This window comes from Macaca fascicularis, chromosome 15 (assembly GCF_037993035.2).
Source record: "Macaca fascicularis isolate 582-1 chromosome 15, T2T-MFA8v1.1".
NCBI lineage: Eukaryota > Metazoa > Chordata > Mammalia > Primates > Cercopithecidae > Macaca > Macaca fascicularis.
Genome location: NC_088389.1, coordinates 125,626,581 through 125,654,292, shown reverse-complemented (window position 1 = coordinate 125,654,292; position 27,712 = coordinate 125,626,581). Strand labels below are relative to the sequence as shown.

Sequence of the window (27,712 nt, the reverse complement as noted above, 5' to 3'; positions counted from 1 at the left end):
ATTCATCGCTTAACCATCAGAGCCGCTTTCTAGAACTGATCCAGTCAGAGTGAAAATATTCTACCAAGCTCAAAAATCATCACACAAAAAAAGCAACCACTTAAGAGTCTCTGGAAACTATCCTAACAGAAAATGTCTTTGAAACGACCTTATATTCTGTTGGACCTAATTAAATCCTTTTTTCTCTTCGCATAGTAAGGACCCATAGTCCCTCGCTGTTGACACTTCCCACTTCAGCTTTCCCTCGTTCTCAGTTTTAGGTGCACCCTACCTCAAGTTCTTACTGCTTCTGATCATGGAACTGTAACAGGCACTTTTGCCTCAATATGACATCACAGCTGCTGCTTCCATGCATCCCAGGAGCTGGGAGAGACTTGGGCCTCTTCTGTCTGCTATTTTTTTTTTTTTTTTTTTTTTTTTAGTATTCCTAATCTCAGGCTATGGTCTGAGAATCAAGCAGCAAACATTTTTGCACTTCTATTTTCTAATAAACTATCTGGATTCCTCCTAAAAGTTGGAAGTGAGGTAGAGTTGATATCTAATTTCACATAGCCATGTTGATAAAAATGAAGCATATCTTTACAATATTTCAATATGTGTAATTCCAAGGCACAATGAGCAAGGTATAGGAATATGTCCCCTGTGTCTAGCTGTTTCTCCAGGCTTCTCCAGAATGATGGATGAAAATGTAATTGGCAAGTCAGATGTCTACTGGGGAAGACTACAGGAAAAAGGATGTGAAATGCTTGACATGATGAGGGATGCAGAGTGTTCAGCAGTTACTTACTGAGCAGCTCATCACTTGATTGTATAGTATATAATATGTGAGAATTTATAGAACAGTGAACATATAAACACACAGAACAAATAAACGTATACAACATAGTAACAGTTTTTAACATGTATTACATACATAGAACATATAAGAATTTACGGAGCAGTGAAAATACCACATTTTGACATTTGTATTGTACTGTGAAAGATTTATACATATTTGTATAAAAAATAAAGGTGATAATCTCTTGTGATCTCCCCAAAATACAGCATCCTTTTCATCTTTTTCCATTATGTAAATATAATATGGTGTGATAGAAATGTAATATGCTGTAAAGTGATAGACATCACGACATATCAAAATGTATTTTATATACACATATATACATACACATATTTATAGAAGTATAATTTATGTACATATATACAAATTCCAAATATGAAATTCAAAGAGTTTTGTCAGATGTCCACACCAATGTAACCATAGTCAGTCAAGACAAAGAACATTCACTGCAGAAACTTCCCTTGTGTTCCTGCACAGTCAACTCCCGTCCTACCTCATCCCGGGTAACCACTGATACGATTTCTACTGCTATATCTTAGTTTTGCTTGTTCTGGGATTTCAGAGTGTACTCTCTAGTGTCTAGATTTATTCATTGAACACAAGGTTTCTTAGCTTCAGCCATGTTTGTTGCAGTTACCAGTAGTTTTGTCCATTTTATAGCTGAAGAGTATTTCATTATGAATATAACACAAATTGTCCATTTTCTTGTTGAAGGTCTTTTAGGCAGTTTACAGTTTGGGGATATTATAAGTAAAGATGCTGTAAACACTCTTGTGTAAGTCTTATGATGAACATAAGTTTTCATTTCTTTTCAACCTAGGATTGGAATTATTGGGTCATAGGTTTCATGTATGCTTAATTATATAAAACAATGTTAAACTGTTTTTCCTAAGTGGTTGTAGCATTTTACATTCCAACAATAATGTATGAGAGTTATAATTGCTCCATATTCTCAACAACACGTGGTACTGATAATATTTTTAATCATAACCATTTTTGTGGGCAGAATAACTCACTGTGGTTTTAATTTGCATTTTCTCAATGACAAAACGATATTGAGCATTTTTGTGTGCTTTTTGTCCATTGGCATAGCTCTGTCATTTTTTCTTTTCTTTATTTTTTATTTTTGATTTTTGAGACAGAGTCTCGCTCTGTCGCCCAGGCTGGAGTGCAGTGGCGCGATCTCGGGCCACTGCAAGCTCTGCCTCCCGGGTTCCTGCCATTCTCCTGCCTCAGCCTCCCGAGTAGCTGGGACTACAGGGGCCCGCCACCTCGCCCGGCTAGTTTTTTGTATTTTTAGTAGAGACGGGTTTTCACCGTGTTAGCCAGGATAGTCTTGATCTCCTGACATCATGATCCGCCTGCGTTGGCCTCCCAAAGTGCTGGGATTAAGGCATGAGCCACTGCGCCCAGCCGTCATTTTTTCTTACATTATTTTCCTTTTTTATTTTTGCTTTTTAATTATTAAGAGTTCTTTGTGAACTGTATTCTGAAAAAAACTTACAGTGTTCAAATAAAGTGTTGCAAATATCTTCTCCCAGTCTGTAGCTTGACTCTTATTCTCTTAACAATGTATTTTAAGAGTTCTTAATTTTAAGGTTAAATTTATCAAATTTTTATATTATATCTTGCTATTTGTTTTCTATTTGCTCCACTTGTTCTTTGTCCTCTTTCTCATCTTTTTTGTCTACTTTCAAGCATTTAAAAATTATTCTATTTCATCGAATACTTTTTATTGATGTAATATTAGTTATCACTGTTTTTGTTACTCTAGCATTTGCTTTAGGGATTATAGTATACAGATGTTTTAACTTAAAGATAACTTGTAATAGCCAACTTTTAATAGACATTATATGACTGTATGCACAGTCTAAGAATCTTACAAACTATATTTCCATTTAGTCTCTCTAGGCTATCGTTATATATTTTACTTTTTTACTCATGCTGCAGAACTCACATGACACTGATATTATTTCTAAACAGCCCATTGTCTTTTAAAGATATTTAGGTAATAAGGGCAGGTATTGTGTATTTACTGATGGTGTTACTATTGCCAGTGCTCTTCATTTCTTTGTGTGGATCCATGTTTCTATCTGCGCGAAGATATTCTTTATTTTCCTTCTTCCTGAAAGGCTTTTACACTGTTCTCATAGTCCAGGTTTGCTGGTAATAAATTACTTTTAACTTTTGTATGTCTGAAGAATATCTTTATTTCATCCTTTCTTGAAAGACGGTTTTGCTGGGTATAGAAACCTAGGAGAGACAGTTTTCTGCTTTTGGTTGGAAGGTGTTTCACTGGAAGCATGAAAGACGTTGCTCCACTGCCCTTTCCCTTGCATTGCTTCCAAAAAGAAATCTGGTATCATCCTTGTTTCTGTTCTCTATGGAAGACTTGTCTTTTTCTCTTTACCACTCTGAGTTTTCATCCATTTGCTTATGATGTGTTGTGATGTGGTTTTCTTAATAGTACCCCCACTTGGGGTTGTTGAGCTTCCTGGGTCTGTGGGTTTATAGTTTGCATCAAATATGGAAAATGCTCACCTATTAATTTTTAAAAATATTTTTTCTATCCATCCACTCTCTTTTCTCCTTTGAGAACTCCAATTACACACAGATTAGTCAACTGAAGTTGTCCCACAGATCACCAATACTCTATTGTGTGAAGAGGCAGAAAAATAGGACCTATAATAAGGATAAACATCAATTAATCTAAAATGACCCAGCAATAGAAAAACCTAGACCAGTGAGCCGAGATCGCACCACTGCACTCCAGCCTGGGTGACAGAGCAAGACTCCACCTCAAAAAAAAAAAAAAAAAAAATAATAATAATAATAGAGCGGTGACTAGAAAAGAAGATGTTTAAAAAGATTCCTTAAGGAGGTCAATAATAATTTTTTAAAGGTTGATAAATGCTGCTGTAATTCTTTTGAGCATTTCTTTCCCTTGCTTCAGGTGGTTTCATGCACTTTGTTACACACTGAAGGGTGACCCCCTCCAGCTTTGCAAAATTTTCTCCAAGTGCAGCTCCTTCCTCGCTGGTACTTTCTCCTGCAATCTCTAGCCACCTTCGTGTACCTGAACTCTCAGCAACAGCTACTCCACTCAGACACCTGCTAGGCTTCCTTAAGCTATCTCCATTGTCGCACTGCTGTCTCAAATTCTCTCAGGTTGTAAGCTGGGATACTCACAGCACACATCTTATTTGTTTCCCATCCTTCAGGGATTACATTCCGTGCCTGATGTCCAGTGTACTGAAAACCATTGTTTCATATATTTTGTCTGGTTTGAGGTTGTTACATGCAGGAGGGTTAGAGGGTAAATATGCTCCCTATTACTCCATCTTATCCAGAAGTAAAATAAGAAAAAAAAAATATATGTAAGTATAAACACACATACACATACATATGTATGTAAATAATGTATATAAATCATATCCTAAAGATTTGGAACAAGAAGAAAATTCAGCTATCAATTTTGTTTACTCACTGCAGACTAAGATGAACATTGTAGACTGGAGCATATTATGGGAGCAGGGCAACCTGTAGAATTGGTCAGGAACTAGAAATGTCAGGACCTGCATTCTAACCCATTTTTGTCAGTAATTATCTGTGTAACATTTTATCAAAGCAGTGAAGGCCTTTGTGAAATCTGCAAGAATAGGGATAATGATATGATTTACCTCACTGGCTTGCTTAAGGAGTTAAAATGTGGTATGAGTCATACAAAGTGCTTGTGCAGCCACAGAGCTTCTATTTTAAGGGCTTTCTTAAATGTTTAGGTACCATCACAAACTAGCTAAGTTAGAAATTTTCATATCGCAAAATCTAAAAGTTCATCTTATGAGTTTAGACATTTTTATTCGCAGAGCAAACGCAACAATGTGAACCTCACATTTTAAAGTATATAATGGCACAATAAAATGCATAGATATAATTTTAGTTCATAATCCTCAACCTATAGGCAATAAACTATGTTATCAGTTTGTTAAAAAAAATACCACAGGAAGTAGTTCTTCAGTACATTTTCCCAACGATAGGATTAATCCATAATAAATTCTGCTACTACTCCTAGTAATGGCAACTTTATGTAACCTTCTTAAACATTATTCACATTTGCACTCAAGTATACCAACTGAAACCCTAAGTGGCTGTTCTGACAACGCATCAGCAATGCGCTTAGCCTGAGCTACATCCATTAGGAGTGATGTGAAGGAGAAGGAAAGCGTTGGACTCTATGATATTTAATGTCTTTACCAATAGAAAAGCTCTATAATTCGTGGAATTCGATTTTTTAATTAAAAATTGGTTCTCTCTTTACACTTAATTGCCAAAACAGTGTTTACAAATACTTTCATCTTGCCCCAGATTGGCCAATGAGGTAGAAGGTTAAACAACCAATTCATCACGTTTTGATTTAAAATGTGTCCATATCATTCTTCCCCAACCTCAAGTATATTTTAATAATCCATTTATTATAACCTCACGTATGGATTCAAGAATAAATAGAGCATTTATTTGCCTTCCAGTTGCATATGAATAAATTAATGTTTTATTAAAGAAAAAAAGCCATGAAAATCAGTTTTCCATCTGCACTCTTTTATTTGTTGCAATACTTTTTATAACAGCTAAGATTTGGATGCACCCTAAGTGTTCATCAACAGATGAATGGATAAAGAAAATGTGGTTCACATACAAAATGGAGTACTATTCAGCCATAAAAGAGAATGAGATCCTGTCACTTGCAACATGGATGGAACTGGAAATCATTATTTAAGTGAATTAGGCCAGGCATAGAAAGACCAACATTGCATGTTCTCATTTATTTATGGGATCTAAAAATCAAAACAATGGAACTCATGGATACACAGAGTAGAAGGATGGTTAGTAGAGGCTGAAAAAAGTGGTAGACAGCTGGGATAATGGTGGGGCAGAGGTGGGGATAGGTTAATGGGTTTAAAAAAAAACAGAAATAGAAAGAATGAGTAAGACTTACTATATGATAGCACAATAGGGTGACTATAGTCAATACAAACTTAATTGCATATTTTAAAATAACTTAAAGAGTGTAATTAGAGTGTTTGTATCACAAAGGATAAATGTTGAGGGGATGGATATTCCCCATTCTCCATGATGTGTTTATTTCACAGTGCATGCCTGTATCAAAACATTTCATGTACTCCATAAATATATACACCTAGTATGTACAAAAAAATTCAAAAAAAAATAGATTTCCCATCAAATATTCTTTCAGAGACGATGTGTACAAAGATCCAGAATTATTGGTCAGTCTAGGCAAACAGAATATCAAATAGCCTAGTATGATTTTCTCCTCTGCTAAATAATACTGGGAAGGCAGGAAGGTGGGCTTCTCTATGGATTGAAGTTAAGAGAAGTGTCAGGAGTTTAGTCCAAGCATGACAACTTACTAGTACTGTCTACTTGAAGAAATTAACTCTTACAACCTTATCTTTGTCTCATCTATAAAACTGAGGGAGCAGGTTAAAAAAAATCTTGTATGTAGGCCAGGCGCGGTGGCTCAAGCCTGTAATCCCAGCACTTTGGGAGGCCGAGATGGGCGGATCACGAGTTCAGGAGATTGAGACCACCCTGGCTAACATGGTGAAACCCCGTCTCTACTAAAAAAAAAAAAAAAAAAAACTAGCTGGGCGAGGTGGCGGGCGCCTGTAGTCCCAGCTACTCGGGAGGCTGGGGCAGGAGAATGGCCTAAACCCAGGAGGCGGAGCTTGCAGTGAGCTGAGATCTGGCCACTGCACTCCAGCCTGGGCAACAGAGCGAGACTCTGTCTCAAAAAAAAATAAATAAATAAAAAATAAATAAATAAAAAATCGTATATGTTAATACATGACTTATTCCACTCCATGTCTCTATTACAATGAAAGATCATACACAGTCTGGATGAAAATATGTTAAATTTACTATGATCTTTCACAGTAATAGAGACACGGGGTAGAATATATCATGTACCAGTACTAACTACTATCAAAGTATGTTAAGTTTATGCCGTAATAATTACTCTTAGGAAACAATCAAGATTTACAGTGATTTCCTAAGGTGAATTTGGACAAAAATATTGAGATAATACCACTCACCAGTGTCACTCTTTTATAGAGATAAGCCTTCAATGTCACATTAACTACTCTATTTTTAATATTAGAATTTTGAAGTTTTTAAGCATCAGAATCTTCAGCTTTCTCAAATGAAGAATGGCAATTATATGTTATTTTCTTTTTTAATTTGAAGACAAAATTTGGGAAATTATTACGCTTTTACTTTTATATTACAAAAAGGTGTTACTTGCAACTAGCATCTACATATCTAAATAACATTTAAAGACTAAGTTCTCTGCAACAATAAAAAGTACTTTAGATTTTAGTAAGTTGACTGTTAGATGGTTGCTCTCTGGCAGAAGTTTAAATATATACATTTAGAGATATTTTTACATCTAGCAATCAGTAAATATCTCTTTTTCTTGCACTTTGCGTTTAATAATTTAAAATAAAAAGTTTAACAGATGATAAATATCAAATCAAAAAAGGTCAACAAATCTTAATAATCTCAAAATATACAAGAAGGGTAAAGTAATGCATAAACCAATACAGAATACATTTGTCTGCACATTTTTGCATAAATTTAAAAAGCATATAATTTTGTAATTTTAATTTTATAGAGCATTCCCTAAAATATTTTTTATTTTATTTAAAAATGAGTTTACTTTGAAATAAGATTAAGTCTGAAAATCAGTACAAAAGATTGATGGTGATGATGTATCAATATAATTTGATGCATCCGTTTTGCTGTCTTGCAAAAAGTGCAGTGAGCAATGGGCTGTCTGTACTTTCAATACAGATGTAGTATTCTGAGAAGAGATGATTTGTTAAGAGCGGATTTAAGACAGAGAGTGTATTCATTCTTTCAAAAACAACAAAAATGAGAAGATGGAAATTCATTTATGTTATAGTAATGCTGAATCAGTATATTTTCAACTTGCCCTGATGTGGAAGAAATATACCATCTCATTAGTCCCTGGTAGGCAGGTGGTATGTGGAATATGAAGACCATAGCATCATTGCTTTTATATAATTGGTTTATTGAATCCAAATGGTGGTTCCATGCATTATCAAATAACCACTGCTTCAATATTAGTCCTTGGAACTGTCTCCATAACGTTAATTCCAATCCTTTGCTGTCTTAGTGTGTATGTAAACCTTAATGAGACATGTTCCAGTTAATAGCATATATTCAACTTTGGGTAATCTATGGAAATTTGGCCCCATGGTCATAAACCTGTGATCAGAATGGCAGATTTAATAAGCATCATATAAATGCTAACTTTTCTTGGAGTGAACAGCTTTCAGTTTACGTTCCAAAAGCGATTAGATGAGATGATAATACACAATGATATTTATACCTAGAGCAGTTCAAAATTTAGAAAAGGAATTAGTGATCTTCAGTTATTTTTTTTTTAATAAATTGAAAAGATGTTCTGTAAAACATAATAGAGTCACAGGAAATTAAAGGCGTATCAGTAAAAACTTTTAGAAAAAGAGGAATGATAGAGAAAAACAGCTATGACTTCTCAATATTTTGGGGAAATAAGTTTAGGATGATGTTTCATTCAGGTATTAATGACACAAATAAAGGATAACTCTGTGTAAGAAGTAGTGTTTATATCTGGTTGTAAATTTAGTTAAAAACATAATCACAATTTACAAAAACTGTAATTACAAATTACAAAGAAAAATAGGCAGACAATCTTGTATTGACATCCTCTTGCATCTTGTTACCTACCAATTTTCTGTTCCATTACAAAATTCAATACTAAAATTTCATAGCTAACATTCAATATTAATTTCAACATTAAAATTTATCAAAATGATTAAAAACAGTCAATTAGAAAAAGCAATACACCAAAAATAATGGTAGTATTTCCAGGCTTCTACTGTGTTGTATTAACCATCATATGGGGGAAGAAAAAGGCTGTAAATTTTGGGTAGGCCACTTGGCTCTGGATTCCAGGACTATGGAAAAGCCAGTGAAGGTAAACTAAGAAGCATTTCCTGTTTTATAAACATCAGCAGAGGACCAAAAAAAGGGATCCCAGATATGTTTTCAAGTAACAAAAAGCATTTTACAAATGCATTTTACATTAACAAAGTGCAATTTTGTCTTTTACATCTGAACAAAAGTTCTGTCATTTTTAAAAAATAAAGTAGGGTCACAGCTTTATAATCATTTTCTCACCTAAAACCCCACGATTATTAACACAGATCAAACTGCAGTTTTGGAAGAGAGTCTTTGACTGGGGAAGCTACTGAACAGTGATGAATGGCCACGGCTAATTCACCGTCCGGAAATTGACGGAGGACTGTGTTTCACGGAGGGAGAAAGGGGCCTCCCAGAGGCTCTGAGGCTGCAGGTCTTCAGCCAGGTGATAGCACTGCACCCACTGTGTGCACCCTGATGGCAACAGCAGGCAAGTCCACAGTCGCCGTGACAGAGACAGCCACAGCTGCCAATCAGAAGACTCACTCTTTCTGGCTTCCATGGACTGTGTTTTGCACATAGAGCTCACTGTTTAGAGCTGTCTTAGCACTCTTCTTTTTTTGAGACTTTTGACTCATTTTCTTTGCGTAACTTTCTCTGTTGATAGATGCGTATGGCTATGGCAGTGACGCAAAGCAAAATAAATATCACAACTGCTATCACGCCTAGGGAGGGAAAAGAAAAAACATCACAATTTTTTTCTTTTTCTTTTTTCTTTTTAGAGAGAGGGTCTCACTGTGTCACCCACACTGGAGTGCAGCGGCATAGCTAACTGTAGCCTCGACCCTCCCAAGTAGCTGAGACTATAGGCCGCTTCACCACGTTCAGCTACTTTTTTTTTTTTTTAAACAATTATTCTTTGTAGAGATGGGGTGTTGTAGAGATGCTATGTTGCCCGGGCTGGTCTCAAACTCCTGGGCTAAAGTGATCCTCTCACCTTGGCCTCCCAAATTGTTGGGATTACAAGTGTGAGTTACCGTGCCTGGCCTCAATGTCAGAATATAAATGGTGATTTTTGCTCCAATCAGAGGCTTTGAAGACATCATTGCTTTTTAAGTTTGGTTAAAATAAACCAACCATCTATTATATTATAAACTGAAAACATCAAAACTCAGAAATGCTAACGCCAAGTAATTTTATGACATTTAGCATACTTCTGCGCTACTGTGACTTTTGGATGTGGCTGTGTTAGGCTTTTCCCCTATAGGTATATGATGATTGGGTTTCAGATAATGCTTTCAGATTTAAAAGAAGACATACATGTCTCTAAGATCACGTGCATCCTTCAGTTAACAAGTGGGAAATTTTAAATCATTTAAAAAGTATAGTGTGTTTAGCATCATCATAGATCATTAAATGTTATTGTTAGTACAGTGAAATGGGTACATTTTAATAAAATTGTTTTCAAATACTTTTATGATGCTATACTTTTGAAACGCAGTAGTGTAGCATATAGGTAATCAATCCCTATTACCAAAAATAATGGAGGCAGATTTATTATTATTTTTTTACCTGGAATGTGGATTATTTGAAACAGGTGGGTGAAATGTTTTAAAATATTGAATCCATTAGCAGTGCCCATGATTCTCGACTCTAGCTGCACACTAAGTCAGTAAATCAGAATAAATGAATGGAAGGCCTGGATATCAGTATCTTTACAAATTGTTTCAGGCTTTAATTCAGAGCCAGAGTGCTAAAGCGTGAAGCCATGCCACAGAATGCTGTTTACTGAAGCAATCATATTAGTGACAAATGAAAGTAAAATCTATGCTAAAAGAAATAAATACATATAAAGACAAGCTTCTGAAGGTAATCAGAATATGTCACCCCCAAATATGCCTTTTTGACAAATATTTTGAGGTAAAGGCAATTAAGAAGCAGCCAATGGAGGAAGAGCTCTCTAGATCCGCCCCTCCTTTCACCTAAAGACAGGATGTAAATTCTCTTTTACCGGAGACCATTCTTACCAGCTCAGGGATGTCAGCAGAAGCATGTACAAACACACTTACTCCATTAGTTTCTTCCCATATATTTATCTTCCCATGGTTTCTTGCCTTTGGAAGCCTAAAATTGCTTTCCATTGTCCTGTCATTTCTCCACGAATGTATTGTTGAAGATGAGCCAGAGTTCTAAGCCACCGCGCTTTGATTTTCACTGAGATTTCTCCCACATGCTGTGGGCTGCATGCCTTAGTAAACTTGCTTGTTTTTCTCTTGTTAATCAGAGGTCTGTCCCAACTACAAACTTACGAGTGATGAGGAGAAATTATATTTCCTCCCCCATGCTTTTACTGCCTACATAGTACATTTAAAGTACTTCACAAAAATATTAGTTTATACCTTCAGCCAGTCCATATTAGAAAATGCAAACTGCCTTTGGGAAAGCCCAGGGGAAGCCTTCCAGACTCCTTTTCATCCCCTCCTTCAGAAACCAAGTAAGAATTTATCAGGGGAAGGGAACACTGCTAAGATGTTTCTCTACATTTACTCAGTCAATCTTGCCAGTGATACTTGACCACAAGCAATATAATACAATTCCAAAGATAAGAGCTGGTTCTATTATCAACTTGCCCATTTCCTTATCACCAAAAGCTGGGCACTATCCCTGACATTGTGTAAATGTCTGTAGGCCTTGGAAACCTAGTCTGAAAATGTTCGGCATGTTGAAATTGCATTTGCATTGCAATGAAAAAAATCTCCTAAAAAAGGCAGGATTGATTTAGGATTGGATTGTATTTAAAATTGAACACGCAAGTATACCTTTTAGATATGCATTATTGACCACATTCCCACTGGAAACTTTAAAAACAGTTTTTGTTCACCAGGTCATGTATTTTTAATTTACACCTCACTGATTTCTAAGAGAAAAAGAATTGAGATAGTGATGGAAATGTAAATATCCCCAACTCAAATTTAGTCAGAACTTTATTGTGTCGAAACTGTTTTCTGTCATTTTGGAGGAAACAAACACACCTAGCTTACTTTTGTATGTGTTATAGAGATTCTGCAGAATAAGAATACAATCAACATTGCAATAATTCGGCCGGGCGTGGTGGCTCACACCTGTAATCCCAGCACTTTAGGAGGCTGAGGCAGGCAGATCACGAGGTCAGGAGATAGAGACCATCCTGGCTAACACGGTGAAACCCCGTCTCTACTAAAAATACAAAAAATTAGCCGGACGTGGTGGCGGGCACCTGTAGTCCTAGCTACTCGGGAGGCTGAGTCAGGAGAATGGCGTGAACCCGGGAGGTGGAGCTTACAGTGAGCCAAGATCACGCCACTGCACTCCAGCCTGGGTAACAAAGCAAGACTCCATCTCAAAAAAAAAAAAAAACTTTCAATAATTCACAAGGAAAGGTGAATGCTTATTTTTTGCACCAGTTCTAAATAAATTATATTTTAGAAAAAAAGTTTTCATTGCCTAAACATACTTTTAAACTGTGCTTAATTTTACTTTTCTTCAGTTAAAAATAACCACAAAACATTCTTAGCCTATTAGATTAGTTCTTTCCAAAGTATGATTAAAAGTGAAACATACAATGGCTACTGCTGTAAATGTCCTTAATGACAGGGAATTGTACACTTTAAAATAATAATGCATTTTAAATAATGTGTGCATTTAAAACTTCTTAAATAAGTGAAACATTGTTATGGGAGTATCTAAATCATGCCATTTGTCATTAAAGGAAAGTACCATGAAGTGTGTGCTCTGATAATTAGCTGAGGTTTCCATTGCTTTGAACACAATTACTTCAGGTCCGTCCAGCAGTTGCCATTACCTTGACAAATATCCCATATGTCCTAGGGAATACAGCTATTTTCAAATTCATTATTAGTTTTGTAACTGTTCTTCAAAAAAAATTGTTTCAGCAGAATTCTTACACACTGAGCATCCCCAGGGAAGCTGAAATCAGCAGATACTGCCTCAGAAAATCAACGAAGGCGGGGCACGGTGGCCATGGTTTTGCTCTCAGCACTTTGGGATGCTGAGATGGGCAGATCACTTGAGGCCAGGAGTTCGAGACCAGCACGGCCAATATGGAGAAACCCTGTCTCTACCAAAAACACAACAAATTCGCCAGGCACAGTGGCGCACACCTGTCATCCTAACTACTCGGGAGACTGAGGCAGGAGAATCGCTTGAACCCGGGAGGCGGAGGTTGCAGGGAATGGCGATCTCAGGCCACTGCACTCCAGCCTGGGTGACAGCGGGAGACTCCTGTCTCAAATAGAAAAAAACAAAAAACAGAAAAGCACAAAGCAATACATAGCACCCCTGTGACCTCACCATTGAGCGTTGATTCTTACATATATTTCCCATTGTGCTAAGTAATGCATCAGTATCTAAAGCGATAATGACAAACAACAGGTCATTCAGGGCCTTGTTACCTCCGATGACCGCAGAGTCTGTTCTGTCTGCATTCACCAAGGGCTCTCCCTCATCCGCTGGTCCAGAACGACCTACAACGGGGAAAGGGAGAAAGATGATTAGCTTGATTTAATCACGCCACAATTCACACATATCAACTTTTGTCAATTAAAAGTGAATTAAAATAAGAACATCACAAAAATATATTTTAGAAAAGGAAAAAAGGGAGGATGACAGAGACAGAGAAAAGAAGGCTTTTGAGAAATTCACAAACATTTGAGAGAAGCGCAGTTTCGGGTGCGCTGGGGTGGAAGGCCACACACCTGCGCCCCCCGCGAGTCGGGGAGCCAGTTCCCGAGCCGGGGAGCCGGACGCCGCCCCCGCCGCGCAGCGGGTCACTGGGGCCACGTGGCCGCGCACAGTGACCCGGGAGGGGCCGCCGGGGCGCAGCGCCGCCTTCAGGGGAGCAGCGCGGCCAAAGCGCACCGCTGAGAGGCAGCCAGTGAAGCCGCTCGCCGCTGCCCGCCGTGTGTCCGGGTCCGCGCCGGCGGCCTCTGAGGACAGAAGGGGGACACACAGTTAGGGCGCAGCGGCGGAGATGGGGCGCAGAGGCACCCCGCATTTGCAAGACAGCGACCCTCGAAAGTCCCTCCAAACCCCTTGTTCCTTCACTCCAGGAGAGGTCACCCTGAATCTTTACTTTTGGCAACTATTTCCATTGTCAGGGTTATGATAACAGATGTGTTCAAGTCCAGATGGCTGGCTCTCTGCAAGTGCCAGAACTTCATAGGAAAGCAGTTACATGGCATACATTTAAGAAATCCTCTGCCATTTAATTTTTAAAATATAGCACTAAAATAAAATTTTAATGGGACTCAGCCAATAATCCCGAGATTACAGAAAAACGACTCTTGGAGGGCAGAGCTCTGCAAATCCTTTCTGGTTTTGCTTATTATATCATATTATAGTTGCTATTTTGTATGATGACTTTCATATTATCTAAATAAACTATCTTTTGTCATCAGATAATATCCCTCTTTATCTCATTTAAGATTCGATTATATTCCAATCTTAAATTCAATCTTATCTGAAAGTAGTGCTGCATTTCTTAAATTTATCAGCTGTTGCCTGCTGGTTTCTGGCAGGCCCCTTCATGTTCAATATTGTAAGAGCATTTAACTGTTATTTTTAAACCTCGTTTGACAGAATTTAGTCCATTCGTCTTTAGAGTAATAACCACTATATCTGATTTTATTCTTTTTTATCTTACACTATTTACTTCGCATGATTTGTTTCATCTTTTTTCCTTTTATTTTGCTGGTTTAATCAGTTTCCTTCTTATTTCCTGCTTTCCCTTTTGTGAGTTTCAGAGCTCAACTTCCCTAGCCCTCACAATCAGAATTATTCCTTTACACGGTTACATGAAAACAAGTTCCTCTTTTTCCAACTTTCCCCCACTCCCAATAGTGAGATGATCGATTGCACGGGTTCTTTCTCCCAACCCTCCCACCCCACCGCGGGGTCCCCACAACAGATCTTCCCTGAATGGGAGGCTTGGGAAATTCTTCTTTCTTTCTTCTCTCACTTTTACCTTTTTACCTTTCTTTCTTTGGTTTTACTCTAGTACAGTTAGATCCTGACCAGAATGACAATTTCTCTTACACTTGTATTTTTCTGTTTCCAGTTCAAGGATCTTTACATAATTTATTTTTTTCCAAGAAAGAACTTTGACAGGATTGACGAAGACCCTCCCCATGACCAGATGTTGGTCAGGCTACTCTAAGCTCTCGGCTCAACCAGCCTGACCTTTGGTCTTTCATCGGCCAGCTTACCTAGAATCCTGCCAATCTGATTTTAACCCAAATCTCCCACCGTCAATATCGGATCACCCTCAATGTCTAATCACCACCTTTCTCATCCCTCTCCTCACCCGACAGGTGATATCTGACTACCCTGGCCTGGCTTCACCAAGAATCCTGGTAAGTCAGTTTGGCAAGAATTACTCTCTCTTATTTTGTAATTTTTCACTCAGACGCCCCACCCCAGCCACTCTGTTCAAGTATCAATATATTGATAACTTAGAACAGAGTGTTTTGAGTAACTTTCTTTGTAAAATTAGTGGCTTCTCTATTAGCCAACTTGTTGGTCTATTTTACTATGTTAAAGAAAGCACTTCCTATATAATTCCAAATTTAAATATAAAAGTGTAGTTTTGGTATAATTACTAAGTGATGTGAGAGTGGCAAAAAATTTATAGCAGAACCAATCCTAAAATATAGTTGTTCAAAGTATAAAGTGTTTTATTAATCTTTGATGATTATCTCTACCTCCAAGGACAGGCAAAATGAATATTTATAATTTTCTGAGATCAGTTGCTTCTTACTATATACTTCATTGCTGAATTTGAATGTAGATTTTTATACCATAAGTTACATGCCTTTGAATATACCATCCTTGAATGAAAACATTAACACCTTCAATTTCATGTTCTCCTTTTTTTGGAAGGAAACAAAGATGTATATAATAAATATTATTCTACTTTTTGATCCTCTTAATATTAAAGTGTTCATTTTCTTAATTGATTTACATAAGATGGGTATTTTTCTTTAAAAAAAGATTATTTTCCTCAGTTCCTTTATTAAATGTAAAGCTAACTGTGCTTTTACAACAGGTTATAAAAGACAGTATGATAGACAATTACTGTAACTTTCTACCTTGCGTAATAGATATTTATGAATATGCCTCCCCATTCCTGTCAGATACTAGAGTCATAAAGGATGGAAACAACAGGTAAAGCAGGGCTTGAGACAGAATTAAAACTGTATTCATCTGCTGTAATAAGATAAACAGTTTTTTTCTCTTTTTTTCAACTCAAATGTAGTTTTAGCATTGAATGACGGTCTCTGGAGTTGATGTTGATTAATACATACATAATCTGTGAACTTAGTGTCAGCTTTGATAATATTTCACTTTTCAAGAAGGGTTAGAAAAATACCGTGATTCATTATGCATGATTGCCAAGTGAGAGGTTAAGTGTGGAGGTATTTTTCCAGGAACGCCCTTGCACATCTCACAGGCAGCACTTACTCATGATTATATGTACACTCAGGCAAGAGTACAGTTTGCACCTTGATTGTCACTCACTGTGAAATTATTATTCAAGTAAGACAAGGAGCTTCCTTCAGCATGATGAATGCTGCCAGGGTTTGTGACATGACACTTGCGTTTTTTGGAAAAAAGCCCTTTCTTCTACTTACCTAAAACCTTTCCCAATATGAGAGATTTGACGGCGTTGAATTCTGTCCCTGAGGACAAGATGACTTGTTTCTTTGCACTCTGGTTAACCTATTAGATGTCCCATGAGAAGCAAACATCAACAGAAAGTACAATTTTAATGATAAGGAAGCAAAGGAAGATGAGGAAAGGAAAGATGAAAATAAATCACTTTTAAGTATCACTACAAAAGTTCAAGGAGCCACCTTCAAATAATTAATCATTTAGAAGGGGAAGCTATTTTATAGCAATTCCTATGATGCCATCAGCTACCACTGTATCTATGATCTACCCACTTGCTGGCTTTACTCTTCTTCATAATGGAAGGATCTATAATGGGCAGAGTCCATGAAAAAGATGGAAGCAGCTGTTTTAAACTTAAATACGTACTCATTCTGTGGAGAAAATTTCAAACATAAAAGCAAGCATTGTTGTCCTCTGTGCAGATTAAAAGTATATTTTCCTTCCAATGCCGATGACAATGTGTAATTTACTTCGTCTGTTGTGACTCAGGTCTATTTTCTTACTTATTCCCATTTTAATGACTATGTTGTGTGCTTTTAAACCGTGTTTTTAAGTTGCTAAAGTATTTGTTCTTTTATAATCAGAATAAGGCAAGTTCCCACTGCAGTATCAATGAATAGATTCCACCAGTAGTCACTATAATAAACTAGAAAACATTCCCCTACTGAGTAAAGTAAAACAAATAAAGATATTTTGATATTTTAAATAGTAAAATATTAGTAATACCTTTGACAGAATTATATTGCTAAACAAACAAAACAAAGCAATACAGAATAAACCACCACCTCCTCTCCCCCAGATCCTGGCCGTATTTGGCTTCTTTTTCTTGACTCACGGAAGAGCAGCACTGAATGGGTTGCTCTTTTATTAATATCTATTATCAAATTTTTGCATTAGATTACTTGTTCTCAAAATAATAATATTAGTCAGTCTGACTTTTGAATTTTTGGGATTACCTCTACCACGACCACTGCGTCTTCTCTGTTAATTTTCACTTGGTGAAGTTGCCCATCAGCCATGTTTTTAAAATCAAAGGCAAATGCATCAGGATTTTGATGTCTATCTAGCTTGTACCTAATCTGCAAACTTCCTAAAAAGAAAAATAAATGGCATTTAAAATTAAAGTGGTATTTTATAAAACTCTTGATACAGATTCTAGAGCACTTTTATTATTATTTACTTACAGCACTTTTGAATCTATTTAGCATCAATTTAGATGCACCCAATAGTCATCTTTCCTGGAACAGTAATTACTTAAGTGCTATTCCAGTGCCAGACTCTGGGTCCAATGATGCTATTTTAAAAGTCAAGACTAAATGTGTTGTTAACAAGCAGTCTCTCTTCATTTTTAAATGAAAAGGTTTAAATTATGCATATGAGCTCAGAACTCAGATCTAAATTCATTATGACTTTGATATTTATTTTATGAAATGATGAAACTCCATGCAACATTGTATCAACATTCAGTTCCTGTAATTATAACTTCTAATAAGACTCATTTTAATGTATTACTGATATGTGGATAAAGATTTTTTATAGCCAGAATTATTTTAAGTCACCTGCCATAATCCAAAAATGAGGAAGAGAAAAGGTTTTGTCAGGAGACAAGGTTTCCAAAATATCTACATCATCTAATACACATACCCCTCTCCTACACAGATGTACCCTCATTATCTATAATTCTCTTGCAGCTTATACTAAGATCCTGTCAATCAGATATATATATACATACACACACTTGAGGTGGAGTCTCTCTCTGTCGCCCAGGCTGGAGTGCAGTGGTGCGATCTCAGCTCACTGCAAGCTTCACCTCCCTGGTTCACGCCATTCTCCTGCCTCAGCGTCCCAAGTAGCTGGGACTACAGGCGCTCGTCACCACGCCTGGCTAATTTTTTGTATTTTTAGTAGAGACAGGGTTTCACAGTGTTAGCCAGGATGGTCTCGATCTCCTGACCTCGTGATCCGCCCGCCTTGGCCTCCCAAAGTGCTGGGATTACAGGCGTGAGCCACCGCGTCCGGCCTAATCAGAGATTTTGTAGATTTTTTTCTAGACATTAAATTTTTGTGCTGTGTATCTAACAAACTTAAAGCTTGGTCTTCTTGTTCAACTGTGAAAGCCTTGGAATGCCTCAATTACCACTGTTTGAGAGGCTGCCACTATACTTTTCTTCTATAAAAGTGATATAACTAGTTTTTCAGTCACTGATGAGATAGAGAACAGCTGTACTTATCTGTTGCTTAAAGGAATTGGCTTTTATATAGCTGTACTATAACATCCACATAAATGCTCCTCTATTATGCTTAGAATGAGGAGGGAATGTATGTCATGTATCTAGATAGCTTATTTCAAAATGAACTGCAAAACCAATTTGAGTCATCATGTACTATTAAAGGCATCCTATCAATAATAAGAATATAATGGCATATCAACTCCATAAAATTATCAAACATGTGAGAAAAGCATCTTAATTTAATCTTGAAATGCTAGCTTTCATAATAACCATTAAGGAAGGCACTGAAAAACCAAAGACATTGGAAGGCATGCAGTTTTCTTTCATCATTTGTAGTTTGAATGCTGAAAAGACCCATGCCATTACAGTCCTATTTTTCTAATTCAGGGTTCTCTTTTTCTTTACACAAAAGATATTCACCATTGTTGGCGAGGATAACTGAAAGGTATTCCTCATAGAAAGAGCTCACATACAGCAATAAGCTCGGAGTTTGTGTGGTTCGGAAGCTCAGCGTGATCATTTCTCTGGTCAATGTTACATCTCTGTGTAACGAAGAAGCGAGGGAGCTGGAGTTTTCACTTAAAGTGTAATGTTCTTGAAAATGATATGTCATTGAGGAGCCAGTTTGAAAATATGCGGAAATCTCTGAAATGATAAATACATTTTTGTTATGTTAACAAAATGTAAGTCCAACAGTCTTGTGTTAAGTACGTTTAGAGAATGAGACCAAACCTTAAATATCCTGGGAGATGAAATAATAGTGAAATGCTTTCCTGTTTTATTTTTTATTTTTCACTTTAAAAATTTTTTTAAAAACTGCAGTTTGAAGAAAAAGTAGCAAACTCCAATATACTCATAACCCAGAATTGACTAATATTTAATAGAGATTTTATTTAATTCTCCAAATCATCCTCATCTCATATTTACATATGATTTATTCTCCAGAATAAATATATAATTTAAAGGTAACTTATCTCATCTTTGGGTTCCAATATTTTCCCAAATCATTCATTTTTAAACATCTTTATTCAGATATAATCCATATGCCATGTAATACACCCAATTACAGTGTAAAATTCTATGTCTTTTAGTATATTCGCAGGCATGTGCAAACATTGCCACGATCAATTTCAGAGTATTTTCACTCCTCCCGACCTTCTTATTCCCTCATACAAAACCCTCCATATCCACTAGCAGTCATTCTCTGTTTCTCTCCAACATCCCAGCCTATGCAACTACTAATTTACTTTCTGTCTCTGCAGAGGTTCCTATTCGGGAGGTTTCATATCAGTGGAATCATATAATGTGTGGTCTTTTTAATCTGGCCTCTCACTTAGCATGATATTTTCAAGGTTCGTCCATCTTGTAGCATATATCAGAATTTTATTCCTTTTTATTGGTGAATAATATTTCATTGGATGTAAATAATAATGGATGTGCCACATTTTGTGGATCTATTTAACAGTTGATAGACATTTGGGTTGTTTCTACTTTTTGACTATTATAAATAATGCTTCCGTGAAAATTCACATGTAAGTTTTTCTATGGACACGTTTTTATTTTTCTTAGGTATATATACCTAGGAGTAAAATTGTGTAATCTTATGATAACAACAACTTTAAGATTTTGAGGGAAAAAAAAAAAAAGATTTTGAGGAACTGCCATATTTTTTCCAAACTAGCTATACCATTTTACATTCCAAACAGCAATTAGGAGGGTTTTAATATCTCCACATCCTCACCAACATTTGTTATTATCTTTCTTTCAAATTACAGCTACACTTGTCTGTGTGAAGAGGTATTTCATTGTGACTTTGATTGTGTTTCTCTACTGGCTAATGTTGCCAACTATTTTTTCATGATTTTATTGGCCATTCACACATATTTGCTGAAGAAATACCTCTTTATAAGCTTTACCTACTATTTAATTGGGTTAAATTTCTTTTTATTCAGTTTTTTTTTTTTTTTTTTGAGGCGGAGTCTCGCTCTGTCACCCAGGTGGGAGTGCAGTGGTGCAATCAGCTCACTGCAAGCTCTGCCTCCCGGGTTCACGCCATTCTCCTGCCTCAGCCTCCTGACTAGCTGGGACTACAGGAGCCTGCTACCACGCCCGGCTAATTTGTTTTTTTAGTAGAGATGGCATTTTCACTGTGTTAGCCAGGATGGTCTCGATCTCTGTCCTCATGATCTGCCCGCCTCGGCCTCCCAAAGTGCTGGGATTACAGGCGTGAGCCACCGCGCCCAGCTTCTTATTCAGTTGTAAAAGCTGTTTAAATAATTTGAATACTAGACTCTTTTAAGATACATGATTTGCAATAATTTCTTCCATTCTATGGGTTATCTACTCTTTCATTCTCCCATGTTTTAAGAGTTTTATAGTTTTAGTTCTTACATCGAGGTCTACTTGGCACATTTTTATGTATGTGTGAGATAGAAGTCTAATTTCATTCATTTGCATGTGCATGTATATTCAGTTGTCTCAGAGACTATTTCTTCCCATTGGGTTGTCCTGGCACTCTTGTAAAATCCATTGACCATAAACGGTGAGGTATCTATCTGGAATTTCAGTTTTATCCCACTGAGCTATCTGTTTAGTCTTAGGCCAGTTATATACTGCTTTGCAGTAAGTTTGGTAATTGGGAAGTGTGAATCTATCAAATTTCTTCTTTTTCAAGATTGTTTTGGCTATTCTGCATCACTTAAATTTTCATATGAAATCAACTTGTCAATTTCAGGAAAGAAGCCAGCTGGGATATTGACTCAAACTGTACTGAATCTGTATATTAATGTAGAGAACACTGGTATTTTATTTATATTAATTATTCAATCCATGACATGAAATATCTCTCCATTTATTTATCCTTAATTTCTTTCCATGCTTTATAGTTTTCAGTGTGTTTTCCATTTCTTTTGTTAAATGTATTGCTATGTATGTTATTATTTTTGATGCTACTGTAAATAAAATTCTTATTGATTTTATTTTCAGATGATTCATAGCTAATGTATAGAAATACAATTCATTTTGTATATTGTTCCTGTATTCTGCAATTTTGCTGAACTTGGTTTTAGTTTTAATAGTTTTAAGTAGATTCTTTGGGATTTTTTTATATAAAAAAATCGCACCATCTCAAATAGAGATAGTTTTATTTCCTTTCTAATTTGGATCTTTTTTTCTTTCTTTTTTCTTTTTTCATTTTCTTGCCTAATCAGCCTGGCCTGAACCTCTAGTACAATGCTGAATAGAAGTAGTGAGACATACATTCTTCTCTTGTTCTTGATCTTAGGAAAAAAACATTCAGTCTTTATAATCAAATATAATAATTTTAGCTATGAGTTTTTCAAAAATGCCATTTGTTAGATTGAGGAAGTTATCTTCTATAATTACTTTCTTGAATTTAAACAAAAATTCATGAAAGGATGTTGGATTTTATCAAATGACTTTTCTGTATCAGTAGAGATTATCATGTGTTTCTGTCCTTTATTCTTAGATATAGTGTATTATATTAATTGATTTTCAGCTATTAAAACAACTTTCCATTTCTGGGATAATTTCCACTTTGTCTTGATGTATAGTCATTTTTATATGTGACTGGATTTGCTTTGGTAATATTCTGTTTAGGGTCTTCACATCTATCTGCTTAAATGATATTGGTCTATAGATTTAAAATATATATACTGATATATCTATGTCTGGCTTTGGTATTAGGGAAATACTGACCTTACAGAATAAGTTGAAAAATGCTCCTTTCTCTTTTATGTTTTGGAAGAGTTTTGAAGAATTAATACTTTTTATTTAAATACTTGATAGATTTTTAAATAGTCGATATATTCTGATAGTTGATAGCATCAATTGTTTGAAACCATCTGGACCTGGGCTTTACTTTGTGTGGTATTTTAATATTATTAAGACATTCCTTTTATTGTTACAGGCCTATTTATATTTTCTCCTCCTTCTTGAAAGAGAAGTAGTAGTTTGCATTAATTTTGTAGTTAGTGTCATCCTAGAAATTTGTCCATTTTATCTAAGTTATGTAATTTCTTTTCAACATAGTTGTTTATATTCCCTTGCAATCCATGTTATTTCTGTAAGGTTGGTAGTAATATCACTCTTTCATATGGCTTTCTAGTAATCTGAATCATCTCTTCTATTCTTGGTCAGTTGTACTAAAGGTTTGCCAATTTTGTTAACAATTTTAAAGGACTGACTTTTGGTTTGGTTAATTTTTTCTGTCACTTTTATATTATCCATTTGAGAAATTTCTCTTATTTTACTTATTATTTCCTGCTTCCTCCTTACATTAGATTTAGTTTGCTCTTCTTTTTTCAGTGTCTTACAGTGGCAGGTCAGGTTTTTTTTTGGGAACCATTTTTCTTTTTAAATATTGATGTTTACAGCTTTAAAATTCCCTCTAAACCCTGCTTTAGCTGTGTTACTATATGTTTTAGAAATGTTGTATTTTTGCTTTCATTTATCTCAAAGCCTTTTCTAATTTCCCTTTTGATTTTGGAGTGTATAATTTCCACATATTGTGATATTCTACAATTTCCTTCTATTATTAATTTCATCCCATTGTGTTTATAAAAGACCCTTCATATGATTTCAATCCTTTTAAATGTGTTGAGGTTTGATTTACAGGTAGCATGTTGTCTAACCTAGAATATGTTCCATGAACACTTGAGAAGAATATACATTCTGCTATTGTTAAGTGGCGTGTTCTACAGATGTGTGCTAGAATGACTGCGTTAGCTTTTTCAACTCTATTTTCTTGGTAATCTTCTGAGTAATTATTCTATCATTTATTGAAAGTGAAGTATTGAATCCTCCAGCTTATTCCTGGTTTGTCTGTTTCTCTTTTCAGTTCTGTCAGGTATTCTTTATGTAATTTGGGGTTATATTATTAACTACTTATAAATTTGTAGTCATTATATCTTTTTGAGGGAATTAACTTTTTATCATTATAAAAGTTTCTCTATTTCTAGTAGCACCTTTTGTTTTAGAGTTTATTTTTTGTGATATTAACTATAGTCCCTTTAGCTCTCTAGGGTTACTCTTTGCATTGTACATGTTTTCCCTTCTTTTACTTTCAACTAAATTACCCTTTTCAATCTAAACTGTATCTCCTCAAACAGCCTTAGTTAGATTTCTTTTGTTATCCATTCTGACAGTATCTGTCTTTTGATTGGATTACTCAGGCGATGACGTTTAATATTATTACTGATACAGTTGGATTTACATCTGCCACTTTCTTTTTCTTTTTCTATATGTTTCATTGTTTTCTTTTCACTTTCATTCTTGATTTATTATTTTGTATTGGTGCATAGTGTGGAATGTAACATTTTAATTTCTTTCTTGATTTCACTATACTTTGGGGTAAAATGTATGTAATATATAATTTGCCACTTAACCATTTAAAATGTGAAATCTAGTAGCATTAAGTAAATTCACAATGTTGTGCAATTATCACCTCTTTTGATTTCCAAAATTTTTCATCACCCCAAAGATAAACTCTGTATTCATTAAGCAATAACTCTCCATTGCTCCCTCATCTCAGCTGCTGGTATCCTTGAATCTACTTTGTTTCTACAAATTTGTCTACTGATATCTAGTAAACACGGAGTCATATAATATCTGCCCTCTTGTGTCTGGCTTATTTCACTTAGCATAATATCTTCTAGGTTCATCAATGCTGTATCATGTATAGGAATCTCATTCCTTTTAATGGCTGAACATATACCAGTATATGCATACACTACATTTTTTTTAAATCAATTCATGTGTTGTACCAGTATATGCATACACTACATTTTTAAAAATCAATTCATGTGTTGATGGACACTTGTATTATTTCCACTACTGTGATTAGTGCTACTATGAACATTTGTATAAAAGTATCTGCTTGAGTTGTTTTCAATTGTTTTGGTTATATATGTACAAGTGGAAATGCTGGGTTCGAAGGTAGTTCTGTTTAACTATTTTGAGTTAACTCTAAATCAATTTCGACAGTGGCTGTGGCATTTACATTCCCATCAGTAACAAAAGGGATTTCCAATTTCTCTATGTTCTTGCCCAAACTTGTTATTTTCTGTTGTTGTTGTTTTTTTATAGTCAATCTAGTAGGTCTGAAGAGGCAGCTCATTATACTTTTGGTTTGCATTTCCTTAATAACTAAAGACGTTGAGTATCATCCTTCCATGTGATTATTGACTCTCTGTATATCTTTTTGGAGAAATGTCTCATCAAATCCTTTGTCCAATTAGACTGTTTTTCTCTTTGTTGTTAAGTTGTGGAAGTTATTAACATATTCTAGATCAGATATAATTTGCAAATATTTTATCACATTCTGTGGGTTGTCTTTTTACTCTCTTGATAGTGCTCTTTGATACACAGAAGTTGTTAATTTTGATAAAGTCCAAATAATCTATTTTTGTTGTTGTTGTTGCCTGTGCTTTTGGTGTGATCTTTAAAAAACCACTACCAAATCCAAGATCATGAAGATCTGCCTATATATCTTCTCCTAAAAATTGTTTTAGTTTTAGCTTTTAGATTTAAAACTTTGATTCATTTTGAGTTAATTTTGGTAAGGGTCTAACTTCAATCTTTGCATGTGAATACCCACTTTTCCTATGTTTATGTTGAATAGACTGTTATTTTCCAATTGAGTGATCTTGACAAAGACTATGTTAAACATCAATTGACTGTATGTATGAAGGTTTATTTCTGGCCTCTCGGTTCCATTCCATTGATTTACAGGTTTATCCTCATTCAGTGCCACACTGTTTTGAATAATGCAGTTTATAGTGAGTTTTGAAGTCAAGAAGGGTGAATTCTCCAACTTTGTTCTTTTGTAAAATTGTTTTGCCTATTCTGGGCTTTTTCAAATTTTATATAAATATTGGGATGGGCTTTTCCATTTGTACAAAAAGTGCTCTGGGGATTTTGATAAGAATTAGATTAAATCTGCATATTGCTTTGGGTTGTATTGTCATTTTAATAATATTAAGTCTTCCAATTCATGAATATGGAATGTCTTTCTATCTATTTATGTCTTTCTTTCATCTCTTTCAACAACGTTTTACAGTTTTCAGTGTCCAAGTCTTTCACTTTCTTGGTTAAGTTTATTTCTAAGTTTTTTACTCTTTTTGATGATATTGCAAATGAATTGTTTCCTTAATCTCATTTTCAGATTTTTCATTGCTAGTGTAGAGAAATACAACCAAATTTTTGGTGTTAATTTTGTATTCTGCAACTTTGCTGAACTTATTTATTTTTTCTTAACAGTTTTTATTTTCTGAAGAGTTTTCTACATATAAGATAATGTAATCTGAGAGAGAGAGAGATAGCCCTTCTATTCAAATTTGGATGCCTTTTATTTCTTCTTCTTGCTTAATGACTTTAGCTGAAACTTCCAGTACTATAACAAATAGAGGTGGTAAAACTGGGCATACTTGTCGTGTTTCTTATTTTAGGGACGAGGCTTTCACCACTGAGTATGATGTTAGTTGTAGGTTTTTGATATATGGCCTTTATCATATTGAGAAAGTTCCCTTCTATTCCTAGTTTATTGATTTTTTTTTTCAATCATGAAAGGTTACTGGAGTTTGTTAAATTTTTTTTCAGCAACAATTAAGATAAATCATGTTTTTTTTCCCCTCGTTCTATTAATCTTGTGTAATACATTGACTGATTTTCATTTGTTGAACCACTCCTGAAATTGTGGGATAAATCCTACTAGGTTTTGGTATATAAGCCTTTTAATATACTTCACGACAATGTTTTATTTTCTTTAGTGATTGCTCTAAGCTTGCATTATACATATCTTATCAATAATCTGCTTCGGGTTTACACTAACTTAATACAAGTGAGATTTAGAAAAGTTATTTCTACATAGCTCTATTTATTCTCTTTTGGAACTATTTTTATGCATACCAAACCCATTATTATTTTACATAATTTATTCTCTTTTAAAAAAATCTGAGAAAGGAAAAAAAGAGCAAGTAAGTATTTATAGACTGTCTATAAACGCTCTTATTTACCATTTCTGGTTCTCTTTCTTTGTTCCTCTGACTCATGTTACCATTTGGTGTCATTCCTTATTTCAGTACAGTCTTGCTCCCATCTGTCTCCTCTGTGCTGTTTTTTGTAATATATTTCTATAGGCCCGACAATGAAAATATATACATTATATATTTGTATATTCTCTATTATAGTTTTATACATTGCTTTTTAAAAGTTAAGCACTGAAAATGATAAGAAATATGACATTATACTTTATCTTATAATTACCTGTACACTTACCTTTATTAGTGCTATTTGTTTTTTGTGTGTAGATTCATATTATTATCTGGTTCCTTCAGCCTGAAGGAATGTTCTTTGTTATTTCCTCTAATGCAGGCTGATAGCAGTGAACTCTCTACTTGTTGTAAGTAGGAATATATTTTACTATCTTTTTAAATTTTTAGTTTTTATGAATACCTAATAGTTGTACGTATTTATGGGGTAGAGGTAATATTTTGATACAAGCAAACAATGTGTAATGATCAAATCAGGGTAACTGAGATATCCATCACCTTAAACATTTATTTCTTTTTGTTAGGAACATTCCAGTTCCACTCCTCTAGTTATTTTGAAATATACAATATATTATTGTTAACTATAGTCATCCTGTGCTACTGAACATGAAAAATGGTTTTGCTGGGTATAAGTTTCTTGATGACAATGGTTTTATCTCTTTGAATATGTTATCTCACTGTCCTGTGGCCTACATTCTTTCAGATTAGAAGTTAGCTGTTGATCCTGGCATTTCCTTGTATATATGATTTTTCTCCTACTGCTTTTAAAATTTCCTTCTTGACTTTGGCTTTCAAAGTTTTTAATAAGATGTGTCTGGATATAAACTTCTTTGTGTCATCTG

The 27,712-nt window shown here is 35.2% G+C and overlaps 1 protein-coding gene across 4 annotated transcripts in view; it reads right to left on the bottom strand.

Annotated features, from left to right (window-relative positions):
- Positions 1-8,507: 8,507 nt before the first annotated feature.
- The window catches only part of LOC102147301 (contactin-associated protein-like 3), a 235,753-nt gene continuing 216,548 nt past the window's right edge, over positions 8,508-27,712 (bottom strand). For all 4 annotated transcript variants that reach the window (XM_065530846.2, XM_045372905.3, XM_065530847.2 and 1 more), the window contains 6 exons: positions 19,222-19,446; positions 17,527-17,660; positions 16,531-16,618; positions 13,597-13,827; positions 13,294-13,365; positions 8,508-9,567 (listed from right to left, as the gene is read on the bottom strand). In XM_065530846.2, coding sequence (XP_065386918.1) covers positions 9,446-9,567; positions 13,294-13,365; positions 13,597-13,827; positions 16,531-16,618; positions 17,527-17,660; positions 19,222-19,446 — 872 coding nt within the window. In that variant the 3' untranslated portion in view covers positions 8,508-9,445. The remainder of the gene's footprint in view (positions 9,568-13,293; positions 13,366-13,596; positions 13,828-16,530; positions 16,619-17,526; positions 17,661-19,221; positions 19,447-27,712) is intronic.